Source organism: Miniopterus schreibersii (assembly GCF_964146895.1).
Source record: "Miniopterus schreibersii genome assembly, chromosome: 18".
In the NCBI taxonomy this organism is placed as follows: Eukaryota; Metazoa; Chordata; class Mammalia; order Chiroptera; family Miniopteridae; genus Miniopterus; species Miniopterus schreibersii.
Genome location: NC_138121.1, coordinates 36,322,242 through 36,342,538, shown reverse-complemented (window position 1 = coordinate 36,342,538; position 20,297 = coordinate 36,322,242). Strand labels below are relative to the sequence as shown.

Genomic DNA, 20,297 nt, shown 5'->3' with positions numbered 1-20,297 from the left:
TCTGGAAGCTTACCAGAAATGCTGATTCTCAGGTCCTGCCTTCCAACAAGTTCCCAGGGGAGCCACATTAAATTCCAAACTGCCCTAATCTAGGCTATTTGACCCTAAGCAAGAAAGGGGGACCAAGGGTCTCTCAGGGACCCAGGGCCAGCACACATAGGAAGCACTGACAAGGTTTGGACCTGGGAATGCGCAGTATCAGGCACCGAGATTGTCTATCTGTCTCTCCCCACCCGGTTTACTAGCTCTGCTGCTCTCTGACTACTCCTACTCTGCTCTCCCTGCTTGTTGGTCAACCCACATGGACTCCGCCAGCTCCTCCAGCGCCTGGGACTAGGGAGTTCCTCAGCTGCGGAGACCGCCGGGGATGGGACCTCAGGCTCTAGGCCTCTCTATTTGAATTCTGCAGAGATGCTGATTGGTCAGGCTTGTGGGTCACACATCCAATCAGCTGTGGCCAAGGAGTGAAGGGGTCCTGTGGTACCAACAGGTAGCAAGGCCACCCTGAAGCTGTGCCCGGTGGGGTGGAGTGGGAGTGAGGGAGGGGGAGGAGGGGGAGAAGTGGGAGAGGGAGAGGAAGGTAAGCTGGAAGGGAAGGCAGGTGAGGCAGGCAAATTGACCATGAGCATCACTACAGCGGCTGCTTTTCCTCGTATCTTGAGCTGGGGCTTTAAGAAGCCCCTGCACCCACAGGGCCTCATGTGTACTAGGTATTTGATTGCTCAGAGGCTTGGAGGTGCCCAAATATGTCCTAAGATGCGGAAAATGCCCACCATAGACACATATGGGGACACCCCCTCAGGGAGCCTGCCCACCCTGCCCTGTCCTCGAGGAGCTTTCCTTCCTGTCATCCTCTTGGGCTAGGTCCCTGGATTTAGTACTTGGAATCTCAGGCTAGTCCAGCATTTTCCAAAGTGTGTTCCACTTGTTTCTACTTGAGCTTCCTAAAAAGGGTTCCCTGGTCTGGTGAGTTAAACAAATAAACAAATAAAACCCTGCTTAGGTTGTTCTCCTTTTGGAGAATTGAAAAGCTCGGCTGCCCACTGAAGGTTCTGACAAGTCCTGCAGGAAAAGGAATGTGTATCCCTTTGGCCAAGGCAGGGCTGCCCAAAGTTTCCCATGGAGCCTTTACACACATGTGGTATTTGGTGGAACCCATTTTGGGAGCTGCTGATCTATCCGACCCTTTCTTCTGTTTCATAAACGGGGAGACCACGTGTGGTGATTAAGTGTAGGCTGACTGCACATAACTGGAAAATGAAGGCTTAAAAAGATGGGAGTTTCTTTCTCCTTTTTGTAAAAGAAACCTGGACATGGGCAGACTGGTACCATGACTGGAAGGGCTTCCCAGACAAGCCGGGAGAAGGGCAGAGGGGCAGGAACAGAGGAGAGCAGGGGCGCAATGAGGCCCGGTCGGTTCTCTCCCTCCTCCAGGGTCACCCGGGAAGTCTGCGTGTCCTCTGAACTTGCTAGAACACCCTAGACCCAGAGGAGTTGGTGGCACAAAAGTTCAGTTTAGTTCAGTCAACATTTAAGCTCCAGAAATGGTCCTTGGACTTCTTTCCTCTAATACCCAAATACAGTGGCTTGGGGGCCTCACCCCTTGTTCTGGGGAAAGCCCAGCTTCCCCCCACCTCATCTCCAAGGACTAAGGCTGGGGTCTGGCATTCCTCCTGGCTGCCTCTGGCTCCCACCTTCCCCTCCATGACCATCTACGTTCCAGACAGCCTGTGGCCTGTTGCCCTGTGGATGACGCACCTTGGGTCTCCTTTCTGATTCCTTCATTTTGTCCTGTGCCACTACCCCAGAGGTGTGGTGAGGATTTTGCCGAGGTTTGGAGTAACTGAGGGCAAGTCAAGCATAGAGCTGAGCAGGTGACAACTGCCAATCACTTATTAGTCATCATTGTCCTGAAAATTAATGCCCCCCCCCACCTCCTCACTGCCTGTGCCCCTTCTGAGGCCTGTGTTATTTCTCTCTTCTCCCACTCTATTTCCCTCGAGACCCTTTTCTTCCCTTTCCTGGTTGCCATCTCCCAAATCCCTGTGCCTTTCTCATGCAGGACAATTTCACTGCCCCCTGGCCGAAACCAGGTTTCCAGCCCCTGAGCAGTGCCTAAACTCACCAGGGAACTGTGGAAAAGCCACTCCAGGGACGGGGAGGGGGAAGCACAGACTTGGACATTATGTTTTTCTTTAGTATACCTCAGATCAATTCTTGGCACCCTTCCCACTCTCTTATTGACCACAACACGCCCCAGGGCCAGAGGTAGGGCTGTGTGGGTTCTTCTCGTTCCACATAGAGCACCTCCTATGGGCAGTGCTGGGTACTGCATCTAGAGATGTAAGGCAGGCAAGACCCCAGAAGGAGCCCCAAGTGGAGAAAGAGGGGAGGGGACCTAGGCTATTCAGAGTGGCCAGAGCTCTTCAGGTTAGAAGGTCAAGGAGGGCTTCCTATAGGAAGTGGCATTTGAAGGGGGCCAGATCAGATGGCTTAACCTGGGGATAAGCATGGGGGTGGCTAATGAGGGTGATGTGGTGTTTCCCCCCCCAAACTTCCCAGCTCCACGTCTGACAGATTTCGCCTAAACCAGCCTTGCTAAATCTCAAGCCCCATGAAACCCGTTTCTGCTCTAATCTCTCTCTTATCTCTTCCTTGCCTTCCTTCCCCATTCTCCTCCCCCAAAGGATGGGAAATCTTCAAAGAAAAAGATGTCACTGTAAGTATACAGCCCAAGAAGTGGGCCAGATAAATTATTAAAACACATAAAAAGACAGTGAGTCGTGGCTCAGGAAGCCAGCAGAGACCGAAGAGCCACCCCAGGTGGGTGGTGGGCTGGTGGACCCTGGGGAGCCCCTCCTCAGAGCCCTGGACAGGCTAAGTTTTCACTGGAAGGCCCACCTCTCTGGTTTCTTGCCCGGGGCCAGGTTGGTGGTGGGGGTGGGGGGTGTCCCGATTCCAATACAGCAAGTCCCAGGCGCCTGCTGGGCTGGGAAGGGCCAGGCTGGAGGTGGAGGGGGGCCTTTGTGTCTGGGCTGGACATTTGGGATTTACTTCCCCCAAGACTCAAACTGGTAACTGCAGAGTTTTAGTTGTTGCTTTTATCTCTTTTTGAACTGTAAAAAGAAATTCCCGAGGGGAAGGGGGGATACTTTTTTCTCATGAAAGAAGAAAGCCATGACTGGTTTAAGGAAGTAACCAACTTTCTGAGTACTGTGAGAAAGAACACTTAGAGTTTTGCTTTGATTTCCACGCACCCTGGCACCGGTGTGGGGGTGGGGGTGAGAGAGACAAGCAGAAACCCCAACCAAAAGCCATTTCCTTAGATCCGGGGTCTGATTCAGACACCTCCCCCCTCCCACCCATAACCTGTCACCTTGCTCTGGCTCTTGCCTTTCCCTCAGGGTTCTCACTTCGACACAATTGACATTTTGGGCTGGATGCTTCCTTCTTTTGGGGCCTGTCTTGTGCACTGTAGGATGCTTAGCAGCAACTCTGGCCTCTTCTTCTAGATGCCTTCAGACATTGCCAAATGTCCCCAGGTGTGTGTGTGTGTGTGTGTGTATGTGTGTGCAAATTGCCCTCACTTGAGAACTATGGCTAAGTTAGTGTTGCCTTCTAACTTACCACACTGTTTGCCTGGCATCACATTAATTGTTTCTTGCCTGTCCTCCTCCCAGCAGAGGATGACATGAGAGTGGGGATTGTCTATTTTGTTCACTGATATATCGTAAGTGCCTAAAACAGTGCTTGTCACAGAGCTGGCACTGAATCAGTGTTTGTTTCTAGACGGGAGACTCTCTCTCTGTGGTGGAATGTGAAGTCTGGACTGTGTTAGGACAGCCTGATGCAGGAGAACAGCATGGCAATGGGATCCACAGGCTTGGGTTTAGTTCCTAACCAGGTCACTGGCTGCTGTGTGACCTTGGACAAGTGACTTCACCTCTCTGAGCCTAGTAGGTTCCCTCTTTTGTAGACCAAATACAAGCCTGCATCAGAGAGTGGTTGGTTGTGAGGGCTATACATCACTTAGACCAGCGATTTTCAACCTTTTTCATCTCATAGCACATAAACTAATTGCTAAAATTTTTCGGTACTCCAAAAAATATATTGTTTTGCCAATTGACAAAAAAAAAAAGGTATAATTTTGATTCATTCACACTGGACGGTTGTTGTTGTGCTGGCTGTTGTCATTTTTTAATTTGACAGTTTAAGGGAAAAGAGGCCAGTGCCCCTGACTAAAGAATCAGGTATTGCATGTGGTACTCCGGTTGAAAATCTCTGACTTAGACAATGGCTGGCATATAGTAGGTGGTAGATATTCTTTAATTGCAACATATAATGGACAACAATTTACCTGCTTATAAAATTAGCCTTCGTTTCCACCAAAATGTGTGTAAAAACAGGAAGCTTGGAGGATGGAACTAAGACACTGTTGGGGGAAGATATGTCTGACTCTGGAAGGCCATGCAGCTCCCAAAGTCCTTTTGAGGCATGAAGCTGCTCCAGAGCTGTGATGTCCAGTGCAGTAGCCACTAGCCACATGTGGCCACTGGTTGCTTGCAATGCGGTTAGTCTGGGTTGAGATGTACTCTCAGCGTAAAATACACACTGGATTTCAAACACTTAGCGCGAATCAAAGAATGTAAAATATCTCATATGTTGAAACTATATTTTTGATATAGATTAAATAAAATATATTATTAAAATTAATTTCCTCTGCTTCTTGGAACTTTTAAAAACAAATGTGGCTAACTAGGAAATTTAGAGTTACGTTTGTGGCTCCCATTTTCTTTCCACTGGGCAGGGCCACACTAAGGAGCTGGCAAAAAGGGCAGTCTTGCGTCTCCATTTTACAGATGTTAAAACTGAGGCGCTCACAGAGAATTCAGTCCAAGGGCGGAGCTGGTCTCCCTCCCAGCCCTGGGCTTTCTTTTCCCACGCGCAGGCTGTCCGGTACCAGGGCGAGCTTAACAACAGGCCTGTGGTGTCCCCAGCAGAGAGGGCATTCTCTCAGGGAACCACAGAGGTGGGGTGGAACCCCTTGATGTCGCCCTCCCCGCTGCAGAGACCTCTCCAGACAAAACAAATAAGCCCTTGGGTCTGGCGAAGTGCAACTGCGAGCGGAAACCAAGGAAGATCAAAGACCCATTGGTTACCCCCTTCCGGGCGCGCAGCTGGCAGCTCGCCCCGACCCCAGGCGGGCACCCACAGGCCCCCTGGGCAGGGGATCCGAGCGATTGGCCGGCAGCTCGCTGCTTTCGGACACTTGTCGCCGGAGGAGTGGGCTGGGTCCACAACTGGCAGGGGCGCGGTAGGGGCTGCGCCCAGACTCACATCCAAACCCAGGGGCGAGGCGGGGGGCGTGCGGCCAGGAACCGGCCGACATTCTCCGCGAAGGCAGGTCTCGGGAAGACTCGCAGGGCCGCGCAGCCCGCGCGCAGCAGCGGCCTCTCCAGACCTCAGTTTCATCACCTGTGTATTGGGGCCCTGGGTCCCGCCCAGCTCGCGTCGAGGGGAAACGGGGTGAGGGGTGAGGGTGGGGGGAGGCACATTACTTATAGCGACAGGAGCGGCTGTCCTGGGGCGGGCAGGACCTAGGAAGGTGTTTGTCCCCAAAAGCCTCAGCCAGCGGCCCCGACCCCAGGCCCAGCGCAGGGTCTCCAGCCCGCGCCCCGGCCGGGGGACGCGCGCGGCGGCCTGGCGGGGGCGCTGTGTGGGGCGGCGGCGCCCGCCGCGCCCGCCCCCGTCCCGCGGGCCCCGCCCCGCCCGCCCGGCGGCCCGCCTCGCCTTTGATGCGCCGCGCCGGCCAATGGGCGCGCGGGGAGGCGCGGGCGCGGCGCGGGCTGGGGGCTCGGCGCGCCCGGCGTCAGTCGGGCCGCGGCGACGGCGGCAGGAGCTGGTCCCGGCGCCGCCTCGGGCTGCGCTCGGCTCGGGGGCCGCTCCCGGAGGAGGGCCAGGCGAGGGGCGGCGAGCCGCGGGGCCCCGGGCCGCGCGCATGGCTTAGGGCGCCCCGCCCGCCGCGCCCCAGCATGGGGAAACTTCACTCCAAGCCGGGTCAGTGCCCCGCCCGCGCGCCGCCCCGCGCCCCCGCCCGCGCCCCGGTCGCTAACTCTCTGCCTCTCCTTTCTTTCCGGCTCCCGCCGCCCGCGATGTGCCCGCAGCCGCCGTGTGCAAGCGCAGGGAGAGCCCGGAAGGTAGGGGGGCGCGGGGCGCCGCCGGGATGGACGGATCGGCCTAGCCGCGGGGTCCCGCTGCCGGCCGCCCCAGCCCTCGCTCTGGCCACCAGTCCCGCACACCGCCCCGGGGCAGCCTCCGTGTCCCCTCCGCCCCCCCTCGGTCCTGCGCTCCCTCTCCTGAGCCCCAACCCCTCCCCTCGCGGTCCCCGCCCTCCGCGCTCACTGCGCCCCCTCGTCGGACTCCCCAGCCCCTTCCCCCAGGATTCTGTCCCTTCTTTTTTTGGCCCCCAGCCCCCTCTCCCGAGACCTTGGCTCCTGCGCCCGCTGTGCCCCCTCTCCTGACCCTCACCCCCTGTTCGGTGCACCCGGCTTCAGACCCTCACGCGGGTTCTCAGCAGCCCGTCCTCTGGACTCGCTCTTCTGTTCCCCAGACCTTCCTCCTTGGGCACTGCTCCCCCTTCGCGCTCCCCTCTGGGTCCCTGCTCTTGGGGCTTCGCTGAACCCCCTTCTCCTGTCTCTCGGACTGTGCCCGGCTCTCCCCCCTCCCAGCACCCCTGCCTCTGCGGCGCGCCCACTCCCTCCCTCCCCTCCCCGGGAACTTTGGGCCCGGGGGCCAGACTCAGGGCCCGTGTCGTCCCGCCCAGGTGACAGCTTCGCGGCGAGCGCCGCCTGGGCTCGGAAAGGCATCGAGGAGTGGATCGGGAGGCAGCGCTGCCCCGGCGGCAGCTCCGGACCCCGACAGCTGCGGGCGGCGGGCACCGTCGGCAGAGGAACCCGGGTACGATTCCCACAGCCCCCCTTTCAACCTCGGAGATGGGTCTCCAGACCCCCCCCCCCGCAACTTTTACCACCTTCTTGGCACAGCCTCTAAGTCCAGAAGTCCCTTCTCAGCCGCCCCTGCCCCACCAACATGACCTGTACGCCCCTGCCCTGAGGAACCTTACAGGTGACAGGGGTGGCAGTCTTCTGCCTGGTTGGGAGCAGGGGGCTGCCCAGGGGGAAAGGTCCTAGGTGAGGAGGTGGTGCAGGTCCAGGCGATGGGGTAGCTTGTCTGTGCTGGGAGGACTTGGGGGCCTGCTCTTGTTTTTGTGGCCAGCATTCTAAGGTGGGCTTCGAGGTGGGGCTGGGTAGAGGAAGCAGGTATCGAAGGGTATCTGGGTGGAGCTCAGGACTGTGCGGGCCTCCAGATATGCTCTGTGTGTCTGTGGCACTGTCAGTACCATCTGCCCGGGAACCCCAACAGAGCAGCCTGCCGTCTGGGTGGCAGAGCTTGGGAGGCACTGAGACCCGGTAGACCCCCTAGCCTGGCCCACGAGGAGAGCGCCTCATTCTGCTGTAGCCTGGGCCCACTCCTGAGGGTCCCCGAGGTTGGAGTTGTTCCTGGGGAAGCAGTAGATGTGACAGGGGAGTGAGCGAGTCCAGCCCCAGCTCCTGGCCTGGGACTGGTGTTCACAGATGTCCTCTGAGCTCTGGAACTCGGCACGGTCTTTCAGATGGTCTGCGTGGAACTCAAGCAAGCCAAGGATCAAAGGATGAATCAACTTTTTGATGTGACATTTAATTTTTTTTTAGCTTGGAGGGGAAAAGACTGAGTCTCAGGTCTGGTTAGTTCTTTGGTCTTGTCCATGGGCTGGGGAGGGGCCAGTGGAGTTTTCAGATGTGTGTGTGCATTTGAGTGGTGGGGCCTGGGCTGGCTGCAGCTCAGTGGCAGGGGCCAGTGCTGGGAGGTGAGCCTGTGGATAAAGCCGACTCTTGTGCACGTATGAAATAACCTCTGCTCCTGGGAGAAGCTCCCATCTGCTCCTCCACCCTCCACTTAGCTGGAAATTTCTCCTCCACATGTCTCGTCATCTGTAGACTGGGTTGGAACTGGAGCTGCTGTCCCCTAGCACGGGTCACAACTTGGTAGGTGGGGGCACTGTAGTTAGGGCCCTTTAAAAACAGACCTGCAAACTTCCCTGTCTCCCCCAGCGTTTCCAGTTTATGATGTACATATTTTTTTAAAGCCCAATGAAAATGATCCGATTTAGCCATATGAACAAATGCATTTGTGGCTCAAGACAGAGCCAACTGAGTGGATTTCCATTAATCAAGTTTGGGGTTTTTTCCGCCTGTTTATTTTTACAAAGTATTCCTGCAGAATGACATTTTTTGCAGCCCCCCCCTCCCCTTTTTCCCCCCTTTCCTAAACTGCCAGGCAGCCTGCTCCATGCTTTAGGGGAAACTTGAAATACAGCGAGGGCTTACTTCAACTGACTTTTATCTTCAAAGCCGTAACAAATGTTACCCGCATGTTTTTGGTGGGTCTCCTTGGCATCCAGTCCTGGAGGATGGGAGGGAGGAGGAAGGAAGGAGAGAAAAACAAAAGTCTGTCGTTTTTAATTAAATAGTAGTGTTCCCAGCAAAAGGAATGCGAGCCAGTAAAAGTTGCCATGGGGGGAAATGAGGGAGGGTGAGGAGGGGCCCCAGCTTAAGTCGGTGGCTTTGGTGAAGTCACGGAATTGTGTTGCCTGGTTCCTTCCCCCAGCTGAGGACGGCACGGGACGGTGCCTGCCCCCCTTCCACATCCCCCGTCTCAGAGAAACGCTGAGGGGTCATTAATGTTTGTTCAAAGCACTTTTGAAGATGCAAGACACAGAGCCATGAGCGTGACATATGTTGGTGGTGGAGGGTGGGCCCTGCCCTCCAAGATACTAAGGGGAGGGAACTTCTGCTTCCTCGGAGTTGTGCTTGGTGACTGGGACCCAGACACCTGGGTTTCCACCAGCCCTGGTCCAGCTACTGGGTGTTCAGAGGTGGGGGTGGCAAGTGCACCCTGGGGAGAGGTCAGGTGAGCCCAAGGTGGGGGCCTGCAAGGTGATTTCAGGTGGTACCTGGAGGATACTTTTAATCCTAATAGTTATGGTTTTATCAGAAGAAAACTAACTAGGACGTCAAACCCATGATTTCTTAGATATTATTGCTTAGGATGAAATTAAGTTGAAAGAGGTCACCTGAAGTTGACTCCGAGAAAAATAACTGCCAGTGGTCACAATGGTGAATGTGGGGACGGGATGCCCACAGTTTGGGAAACACTGATTGTGAGCAGGACCGCTGTGGGCAACCCTCAGTCTGATTTACTCCCTGACTTTCAGTGGCAGGGAAAGGGGGGTTGCAAGTTCCCCGGTTACATCATCAAGATGTAGCAGGATGCGGGCTCCCAAGCCTGCTGGTTCCAAGGGCTGCCAGAGCCCCCCCCCCCCCAGCCCCAGGCTGCCTTGGTATGGGCTCTGTCTCAGCCCCTTCCCCAGCCTTTCACCAAAGTGTCCGAGGGCACCTTAGTGGTTCTCTTATTATTGTTATTATTACTATTATTATTGCAATGATAACGACTGTTTATTAAGTGCCTGTCCGTGTCGAGCGCTTTGCTTACATTATCTTAATCCTCCTCATACCCCTGTAAAGTTACCAGCCAGCTGGTGGGGACTCTTTTTCTCCCTCTCCGGAGCACTTTCTAGAACAACGGCAGCCACCACGTGTGGTGAAGCCCTGTGCCGGAGCATCTGCCCGGGAGGGCCGCACCTACTACTTCCCAGAGGGGTGGCAGCCTGCCAGCTGCGAGTGCTTCGGGGTGAGGCAGGTTTTGGGGTGCACAGAAGCAGGAGGGGCCGCTGCTTGCCCTCTTCCTCCCTCACGGGGTCTTGATAGCTTCGTAAATGTTCAGGTGGGTGGGTGCAAGTCACACTCAAGGCCCTGGGGTGTCGGAGGGTGGACCTCGTTGGCACTGACCTAAGCCTGTCTTCCTGAATGCAAAACGAAACGAGGCCAGGCTCTGCCACCAGAGCTTGTCACCTGTACGGGCCATTGTACCTTTGTATACCTTCAGAAGCGCGCCTGTAAAATGGGCATAAGAACATTCTTATCCCCAGCCGGGTTATGGCAGGTAACTCTAAAACGGGGAGGCTCGCTAAGACACTGGTGGAGATGGGGGGCCCAGCTTATGAAAGCAGAGTCCCCCGGCCCCGTACACTGTGGGCTCACCTGAAGGGACACCGGCTAAGGCTGTGGCTTCTGTCCTCTCTGTGGGTTCAAGGTGAACTCCAAGGGGACATGAGCTCAGGGGAGAGAAACGATGAGGAACGCGAGGTATACAAGTGCTACGAAAGGAGCAATCGAGTGAGCAGCTCCTGGGCCTGACAGCAAGGGGCTCCACCATGAGAAATTAAAATAAGCATCGAAATCTGAAAGGGATGGGGGGATAGCCTTGGAAATGGGAAGCAGCAACAGGCACTACAAAAGAAAACCAGTTGGAAATTCTGGGTCTGGACACTATAATGGGTGAAATAGGAAAGCTTAATGACGTAGAGACATAGATGGAACCATACTTGGAGTAGCAGCCCGTGTGGCTGTGCCCGCTCACGGATTTAAGACGAACGCCTCCCCGCCCCCGTTTGGCCCCTTTGTTCTGTGAGAGGCCTGAAGGGAGCCTGAGCCCTGTGCAGGCAAGGCTGCTGCTGGAGCAAAGGTGGCTGCCAGGCAGTTGGGAAATTTGATTAGGGGACACCTAGTGCATTTTGGTATTTAGGGAAGATTGGGAGGGCGCAGGCCCGGTTGGAGCCCGCGGGTCCCTGTGGGGCTGGGCGCTGAGGTTGGAGGCCGGCCCAGCTGCTGCCCGAGTGCCGGATTCCCGGGGAATTACCCTTGAATGATACCAGTTGGCACAATTAAAAAGCCCCGTGTCTTCAGCATATGGAAAGTGTTAGGCCTCCTTACGTGGTTTCAAAGCTATGTGCCGGGAGGTGGACTTGACATTTGAGGTAGAGCATAAATTAAATATTTGCTGTTTTGGAATTAAAAGATGACTTGCTTTGAGGCTGGCAGAGGCACTTGGGCCTCCCCTTGCTGGCATCTTTGAGTTCTTCACGGAGGGTCTTTGCCCCTGGCACCCAGGCCAGCTTCATACCCTTGCCTGGGAGCTTTCTTTACCCCTGGGGAGGAGGGAGGAAGACTGGGCAGCCTGAGCTGGGCAAAGTGCCAGTGGGCTTCTGGTTTCCAGTAGGCCTTGGCCCCTCAGGACGGGGCGTGGGGCGCAGTCCCATTCTGAGAGCTTTATGCATCTCTGTGGCATGCTCTCTGGTCGAGGCCTCAAGGATGTCCCGTCTTCCATTGGAACTTTTTTTCTTTGAGGAGGCCGGTTCCCTGAGTCAGGCTGTGTGCGTATTTTAGTCCCTTGAACTCAGGAACAGTCCCTGTGTGTTCACATTCTGTACAAACCCAGGGACAAGCTAGACCAGAGGACAACCATTGCGTGTCCCACAAGCTCCTGGAACCTGGGGTGTGCGTCGTCTCTTCTCCCGGTGGAGATGTCGGAGTGAGGGGAGAAGGCGGCCAGTGGGTGCACAGAGGGTGCCCCTCTTTATATCAAGAAGCTCAGGTTCCATGCTCAGGGACCGAACTGTCCCCGAGGGCTTCAGACATCAAGGCTGAACCATTGAGGAAAGAGTCACTTTCTGGGTAATGCATCTTCCTTGTGGTAGCCCCCGGGCACGTAGTGGGCGCTCGGGAGCTATGTGCTGAAGGAATGAACGAATGAATGGAGGGTAGATTAGGTCACCACCCCGGCCTCCTCCCACATCTGCTTCCCAGCCCCGTGGGACCGGATGCAGGAGTAAATGGATTAGAACTTTCAGGCGCTCAGCTGTTAATTAATTCCGATCAATAACGAATTGTCATTCCTCATGAACCCCCTAGCTGTGCCAGGCCTTGAAGATACAGTAGCAAAGAAAGAGACGCGTCCCTGTCCTCCGGTGGCATCCAGCCTAAAAGAGTAAGCAGGTAAACGGGCTGACTGACAGTAACACTCATGAGATGCTGTGAGGCAGCCTTTCGGCCAAGACCTGAAAGCCAGTGAGGAAGAAGTGTGGGCAGAGGGGCGGCACGTGTGCAGGGAGGTGCCCAGGCTTGCGCTTGTCCGTGGAAACGGGTGACTGTCGGGTTGGGCAGCCCAGAAGGGACTGTGGGCTCCACGTGGCTCCACAGCCTATGGGGCCTGGACATCTCTCTGGTGCCCAGTCTTTCGCAAAGCCCTGCGCACTCCTGGCTCTCAGCATGTTGAGCTACCTGTCTCTCTGGACATGTGTGAGCGGTGGAGCTGCTGAGCAGTCAGTGTGCCGCCCCAGCCCCCAGCATGCGCCCTAGAGCTCATTACTGCGGAGTGTCATGTACTTGGGGGCGTTGCTCCAGCTGTTTGGATGGATTGGTGGTACCCCTGCCCTATGGGGGTGGAGGGTCAGCTGAAGGGCCAGAAGCCTGGCAGTGGTGGGATGTGGGGGACCTGTGGGGTGGGATTGATTGCCCAAGGGCCAGGGGACAGAGGCAGTGACAAGTCCATCCCAGAGAGAGCTCATCCTGGCCCAGAACTGCGGTGAGTCTGCGCCTAAGGGAAGAGGGACCCTTGCCTTAGTTTACCAGATGTGTCCTAGAAGGGGGAGTGCAAAGTGACCCTCATGTCGATGGGCAGTGCCAATGTCCCTGAAATCTGGGGGCTCTGGCATCAGGTACCCTGTGATCCTCCTAGTTCAGGGGTTCTTGCAGCCTCGCTCACTGGCTGTGGGTTCACAATGTGCTTTGGTTTAGAAACTTTTGGAATTTTTAGGTCGCTTGTTGGATTCCAAAGCAGGCACTTCTGGCTGCCTCCCCGACTTCCCTCTCTTTTTTCACTCACACATGTTCTTTTTGTGGCTCTTGTCTCTCACAGACATTCTTTCTCTTCCTCTCGCTCTCCCTCTCCCTCCCCCCTCTCCCCCCTCTCCCCGAGGAAGGAAAAAATTCAGACTCTCACAAACAAAATATCTGCCATTCCATCTGAGGGAGAACTGAGGCAGGAGCCCAGAATATCCTGGAAGAAACGCCAGCAAGAGCTGAAGGCCTCAGTTGTTTAATCTGGAAGGCGCTCTTTGATGTCACCGTGCTCCGTTTATCCTGGGAAGCTGCCTGCTTCTTTACGGCTGGCTTCAGCCTCTCGGCATGAAGAGCGGCTGAGTTCCTTCAGGGTGGAGGAAAAGCCTGATCACTCCCCTAAGGGCAGGCCTGGTGATGCCGCTGCTCCTGCCAGCCCAGGTGGGGAGGAGAGCCTTTTCCAAACAAGCATTTCCAGAGACATAAGTAATTCTTTGATAACTTCCCGGGAAAGCGGAGGGGCCTGTTTATCCATGTGGGCACCGGTCACGGGGCCTTGTGAGGAAAGCCTCAGGTCCCGCCACTGAAGTCATCCTCAGCCCCAGGAAGGTGGCATGCACAGGCTCTTGCCAGGGTGTGTGTTTGCTTTGAGGGCACCATGAAATTGGTCTAGGCTTCACTTTCCTTACTTGGTGAGCCACGTGGGCTGTGGCCGGTGTGTGTGGCCTTGTGTGTGGCCTTTCAGAGGACTCCAGGGAGCTGGGTGGGCTTCACAGTGGTGTGACATCAGCTGAAGAGCCCTCCCTTTGGGTCTTGGATTTTCCAGCTAAGAAGCAGGATAAAGCACTTATTATATTTTTAGCAACTATCTATTGAATACATTCTATTCAAAGTCATTTATGCATCTGTGCAATACATACTGAGTACGTACTTTAGGCCACGTACAATCTGCTCTATCAATCAAGCATGGTTCTTGTTCTCATGGGGCTTACACTCTAGTACAAAATATTTTTAAAAACAAATTGTGGAGTCTAAGTTGTGGTATTTGCCTCAAAGGAGAAGTACTGGGTGCTCTGAGAACATTTAATGGGGATCACACCTAATCTGAGTGGTATTCGTTCCACAAATCTCTTGAGTGTGCTTAGGGTGTTGTGGAAACTGTGAGAAATAGGACGTAGTTCCTGCCTCGCAGAACTTAACGTTTAGTGGAACTAAATGTTCATCTTTGTCTCTCATTGATTTTTCTTTTCTTATTGCATTGGTTACATACCTATACTGTTTCATAACCATTAAGAATGATGTTTGTTGTTTATCTGCTTAAGAAAGCTTTCTTCAACTCCTGGTTTGCTAAGGTTTTTAAAAGCAGGAATGATTATTGAATTTTATCAAATGTTGCTGGGGTGTTGATGGAGCTGATCATTCTTTGCAAATGTATGATTTGTATGCATGATTTGCATGGCTACATTTCCTAGTGCTCAGCTTTCTTTGCACTCATAAACTAGATCCTTGTTGTGATAGATTGCTGTTTTAAAATGTTTCTGTGTTTGCTTTGCTAACATTTTACTTTGGATTTTGTATGGATATTCATGTCAGATTGTTTGGCTCATAGTTTGGGAAGGTGGGTATGGAACAATGAAGACAATGTTAAGGGACTATTAGAGGATGCTCTGGGGACACTGCATGTTTAGAGCAGCAAGTGCCAAGTGGTCTACGGTCAGAGGTGGTCTTGAAGGAGCTGTGTTTTAAGCCCAAAGGTGAATGGGGGGAGGGGTGGCGGTGAGCAAGGCAAGGTGGGGATCTATAATGGCAGTGCGAGCGTGTGCAGGGTGGGCCAGCAGCATGTGGTGAAGACAGCAGTTCATTTGAGATGCTGATTGAAGTTCAGTTAGCTGAAGAGGGGTCTGGGCCTGGGCCTGGGCCTGGGGGCCTTCTCAGCCATGGTAGGGAGCTTAGTCTTTGTCCTTAGGGGAGACAAGGGTCAGGCCCTGTGTGAGGGGCCAGCAGGGCAGAGGTGAGCCCCGTGATCTGGGGGAGCTCTTGTGAATGGAAAGAAGGAATGTGGGGATGGCTTTCAGTTGTAAAAGTACTTTGGAGGACCAAGAGGAATCAAGTGACTGTCTTCTATGGCTCAGTAAGAGATTCCAGGATGTCTGCATTGGTCCCAGCACAGCACTTAGTTCTTAGTTGCCATCCAGGGGACCCTTGGAGCTATAAGTGATGGGCCAGAGAAGTCTAATAGGACATAAGGTAGAATAGGGTGGCGGTTAAAGAGCAAGGAGTCTGGAGCTCAGTGTTCTGAGTTCAAATCCTACTGCACCGTTTTCTAACTGTGGGACCTTGGGCGTAGCATTGGACCTCCGTGTCAGCCAGGAGGAGAATGGGCTGTGGTCAAAGAGAACTCAGAGGGGTTCTGCTTTGGGTTTGGAGTGACGGTTGGGGTGTTTGAGATACAGAGAACAACCAGGTTTGGTAAAAATGTCTCGAACCAAGGGTTTGGGAAGTGCAAGGGCTCGGAGGCATGTGTGGTGCTTAGAGAAGCTCTTCAGCCCACTTCGGCATGTGACTTAGGATGGGCCACAGACTCTGAGACTTCAGGGCAGAAATACGTGGTCCCACAGAGGGCCTGGGCCATGCCTGGGGGCGGAAGGTGCTGTTATGTCTGGTAACCCATTGTGAGCCCTTGCCTACCCACTGCAGATCTTCCCCTGTGACTATTTTTTTTACTGATATCTATGCACTGCAGCTTCTCTCCTTTCTGGCAGGGTGGGAGGTTGGGGGAGAACCTCCCCTCACGTGAAGTAGTGCCAACCTGGATCTGATTGGCTGGCCTGCACCTGCTGCCTGAGCCCCCCCCCCCCTCGAGTATAGAGCTGGGGCCTGGAGAGGGTGGGGCAGAGCATAAAGGGCTCCTGTTAGTGGGATGGGCCTGTCTACCCTCAGGCCACAGGTGAGGGCTGGGGAAGACCACAGCCTCCCAGGATGTTTTTCTAAAGAAACTCCCGAAAGCCACGTGCTCTGCCCCTTGCACAGAAGCTATGGCTTAGGGCGGCTCCACTGAGGGGCTTGGGCATGCTCCTTAGGGGCGCCACTCCATGCCTGGCTTCTAGAGGGAGCCTCGTTACAGAGCGGCTTGACCTTGACTTCGTTTGTTTTCCCCTCGACTTTAAGAGCAAAATGACAAGGTAAGGAAACTACTACAAACCAGGGACACAGCTGCCCTTTCAGTGGGCACTGGAGGCTTCTCCTGTTCCCCTGCCCGGAAATCCAGAGGGGCACACCTCAGTCAGTCCTGGGTACGTGCCCCCTTCTCCATGCTCTGTGGGCGCTGCTAAGTGCCCCCCGTGAGCTGAGCCCCTTGGGTGCTGCGCTGAGTGTCCGCTGTATCCAAGCCCTGGGCCAAGTGCTGTCTGTGCTGCTCAGTTTTCACAGCATTGTTATGAGGCAGGGACAGTTATCATCCCCATTCTACTGACAGGGACACTGAGGCTTAAAGAAGTCTACTCCTTATGCAGAGTCACCAGGCTTGTAAGTGGAATCTTGCTCCAGCCAGATTCAAATTTAGGTCAGTTGGATTTGAGAACCATCTTAAATCAGTTTAGATGACTTTTTCCCCCTTAAACTATTTTATTACCGTATTTGTGGCTCATAAAATCAATTCAGTGACCAGCATTTAAAAAATGAAATAGAAAAGAATAAATTTATGTCAGAACTTCACATGCAGTAAGAGTGAGTATTGCTTTGTGTAACTTTGTGTGTGCTTTGTAGACGTGGCTATAGACGTGGCCATCCATATTTGGAGCTGATTAGCTGGATGTACCTAGGTTATCTGTATCTACGCACGCACTTCTGCCCAAACCCATATGCACAGGGGCCAGTGATAAACCATAATTCTTACAGTAGGTCACCATCAAAGTTTGGGAAACACTGGGGTTTGGTCATGGGTGTGGGCTCTGAGCCTGCATGCCTGGCTTTTAGTCCTAGCTCTGCTTCTCACTAGCTGTGTGACCTTGGGCAAGTTCCCTACCTCTCTGTGCCAAAGTCTCCTTCGTTAGCTTCAGGCCTTTTGGTTTGTTGACTTGGTCAGAAGGAATTCTCCCAGGACGGCCATGGGTGCTTTCTTGCTTAGGGCCTGAAGAAAATGAGGAGTCCTTTGTGGGTCTCATGTCCTCTTGCCTGAGAAACCACCTCTGAGTGTGAGCAGCGGTAGCTGCCTCCCCGGTAGGAGGACACACGGCGGGGTCTTTGGGGGCTGGACAGAGCACAGTGTTGGGAATCCTGAGCCTGGGTGGGGTGGGGTGGGGTGGCTTAGCTAGCAGGCAGGTATCTATTGTGACCTCTCCTGGCCTTTGCCGCCTCCTCTCAGAATATAGTGAAGAACGGGAGGGTGTTTAGGTTATGTTTTGCTGTATAACAGATAACTCCAAAATGTATGACTTAATCATTTTATGATTTGCTTAAGATTGTGCCTTTGCGTAGGGCCTGGCAGGGCTGACTTGTCTATGGCTCCATGTGGCATAGTTGGGGTGGCTCAGACAGCTAGGGGCCACTGCAACGGGTGCACTGGGTCATATGTCAGGGCCTCGGTGTTCTTCCAGGTGGCCTCAACACCTGGCTAGCTTGGGCTTCCTCATGGTATGGTGGCCTCAGGGTATCAGGCTTCCTCCCCAAGAGCGAGGAAGTGGGAATTGCCGGGCCTTCTTAAGGTTAGGACAAGCATGGGCAATGCCACGTTCTTTTGCTTAAAGCCATTCATGGGTCCGGCCCAGATGTCGGGGAAGGGACTGTACTGGGGCATAAATACTGGGAGGTGGGGTTCACTGGGGGTCGTCAAAGTCGTCTACCAGAGAGGTTGTGGTCTCCTGGACAGAAACTGTTGAGAGGCCGAGGGAGAAAAGGACTGCACGGTGTTGGTCGGGTCCTGGATGCTGGTGGTCACAGCTGGGTGGGCAGGGACTGTCTTGATGGAGGGACATCAGAGGCAGGCTGGAGTGGGTCATGCGGCTTCTGGGGAACACCTGCACGTGCAGAAGCACATACTCGCGAGAGCATCCATGGCTGCGTTATTCAGAAGAATTAACACTTTGTCACGGCTCAGACATCCGTCGCAGGGTGCAGGCTCGCGAGCCACGGTGCCGCGGCCTCACGCCTCTCCCCGCGGCGCCTGAGGCTGTGCTGGAAGGAGGCCTGCCAGCTGTGGCCTGAGCGGTGCAGGAGCCCAGCCCAGGAGGAACTTGGTCTTGGTTTTGGCATTACACAAAAGTCTCTTCGGGGCTACACGTCCTGTATTTGCAGGTGCACAGGGAAGGGTCTGGAAGGATGCCCCTCAAAGCCTGTTCCCCTGAGGAGTGCTGGGAGGAGGTGAGGAGAGGAGGAATTTCACTTTCTGCATTACGCATTTCTGCACTGTTGACTTTTCAGTGAGCGTGTACTATGTTTGTATCTTTCAAAAAGCTAGTACAAGAGAGTGAGGGTTGAGGAAATAGCATATGTAGGCAGCTCTATGGAGCTCTACTGGTGTGGGGGGGGCAGGGATAGGAGGGGGGGTGGGGTGGGAAGGACTCAGAGCCTGACCTGAAGACCACCTGCATCTGAAGCTCCTCAGTGCTATTTAAATGCAGAGACCTTGGGTCCCTGTCCCCAGAGGCCCTCTGAGTCAGAGCCTCTCTGTACTGGCTGATAACTGTGCTGACGGGACCCTGGAGGAAAGTGGGGAGGGGTGGGGTGCAGGGCAGAGGCGGCTGAGGCAGGATGGCATTCCCCGTCTGTAGAACCGTGGGATCAAGCGAGTGGCCCTGTGGAGAAGCCGGCACAGTTCCTGGCTTGTGACAAACTCTTAGTTCATGTCTCTGTCTCCTTCTGTGCCCTTCCCCATGGCTGTGGCTCCTTCAACCAAGTGGCCTCCGAGCTTTCCTGACCGTCATCAACACCTGGCCTCTGTTCCATGGTCCCGGGGCCTCATTTTATACCTGGAGGAGGGGATGTTAAAGGCCCTCTACCTGGTGCTCTCCAGCAGGACTTCCTGTGAGGATGGCAGTTCTCTGTGGGAAGAAAGTTCTGTCCCCAGGAACTGTTAGCCACCTGTGCTCTGAGCACTGGAATGTGGCTACTGTGGCTGAGAAACTGAATTGTAAGTATATTTTATTTGAATCAATTTAACTGTAAATTTAAATAGCACAGCTCTGGACCGATGGAGAAGACCCAGCACTGCAGTGCAGCTGGCTAACCCTAACCCTATCCCTCATCCTAACCCAACCCTATCCCTAATCCTAACAGTAACCCTAACCCTATCCCTATCCCTAACCCTAACAGTAACCCTAACAGTAATCCTAACCCTATCCCTGACCTTAACCCTAACCCTAACCCTAACAGTAACCCTAACCCTATCCCTAACCCTGACAGTAACCCTAACCCTATCCCTAACAGTAACTGTAATCCTAACCCTATCCCTAACCCTGACCCTAATGATACCGCAGCTCAGCTAACCCCCATCCTGAGGGCTGTCCAGGGAGTTGCTTGCAGCAGGTGGTGGTGGGAAGAAAGCTCTGCCCTCAGGAAGCACTGGGGAAACCCTCCGGGGCACTTCCCAGACCCAACCCCTTGGAGTCCTGGCTTTGATCAAGCTTGAAGGGAAGCAGCCCCAGCTGGTCATTGTCACAGTCAGCGATGGGAAGGGTTGTGGGGTTCCAGGTGGGTGGGTAGGAGCACCTTCTGGTGTCATAAATCGAGGTCCTGCTGGGCAGCTGCTTCTGGGTGCTCGGGTGAGGACCCATCCCCTTGGCTCTGGTCTGGGGCGCTGCAAGGCAGAGCCCACCTCCGGGGCTGGAGCAGCTGACTGGGTGCGGCCTGCTTTTCCCCAGTAGCAAGAGCCAGTGTTTATCCAGAGCTTAATGGTTTGCAGATCCTTCCTCACAGTGATTTGTTAGGCCATTACTATTTGCAGAAACCTGGCCAAGGTCCATAGTCATCCCCTGGGGAAACTGAGGCAGACTGCGAGGTCTGAGACCGGGTTGCGTGTGGCTCCCATCCTATCCTCAGGGCAGAGGCTCAGAGAACGTTTGCCAGGTGAATGAGTGTGTTTTGGGGGGGCCTGGCAGCTTGGCCAGAGGGCCCGGGGTCTCAGAGGGGGCAGGGGCTCAGGTTCTGGCCTCTGAATCCCACCTCCTCTCTCAGGTTCCTGCTGCTCTGAGTCTCTGAAGAGCACCCCTCCTTGCTTCTTTCCTGCCCTTCAGAAAGGGCCTTCCACTTTTTTCTTATAAATAAAGGAAGTCGTGTGCATGGGTTAAAAAAAAAAACGGGGGAAGAAAATTCAAAACAGTACTAAAGGGAACGGAGGAAAAGGGAGCCCTCCCTCCCACCTGATCCTCCCCGCCTTCCAGGTGTCCGTGGTCCCCAGTTCCTCGGAGCTTTTCTCGCTGTACCCCGTCTCTGCACACTCACCCCGGCATGGACTGTGGGAGCCTC

General features: G+C 54.5%; 1 protein-coding gene across 1 annotated transcript in view; it reads left to right on the top strand.

The window, feature by feature from the left end:
* Positions 1-5,877: 5,877 nt before the first annotated feature.
* NKD1 (NKD inhibitor of WNT signaling pathway 1) overlaps positions 5,878-20,297 on the top strand; it is a 68,657-nt gene continuing 54,237 nt past the window's right edge. Inside the window, exons 1-3 of the mRNA XM_081117858.1 lie at positions 5,878-6,057; positions 6,165-6,197; positions 6,824-6,957. Of these exons, the coding sequence (XP_080973984.1) occupies positions 6,033-6,057; positions 6,165-6,197; positions 6,824-6,957 (192 nt within the window). The 5' untranslated portion in view covers positions 5,878-6,032. The remainder of the gene's footprint in view (positions 6,058-6,164; positions 6,198-6,823; positions 6,958-20,297) is intronic.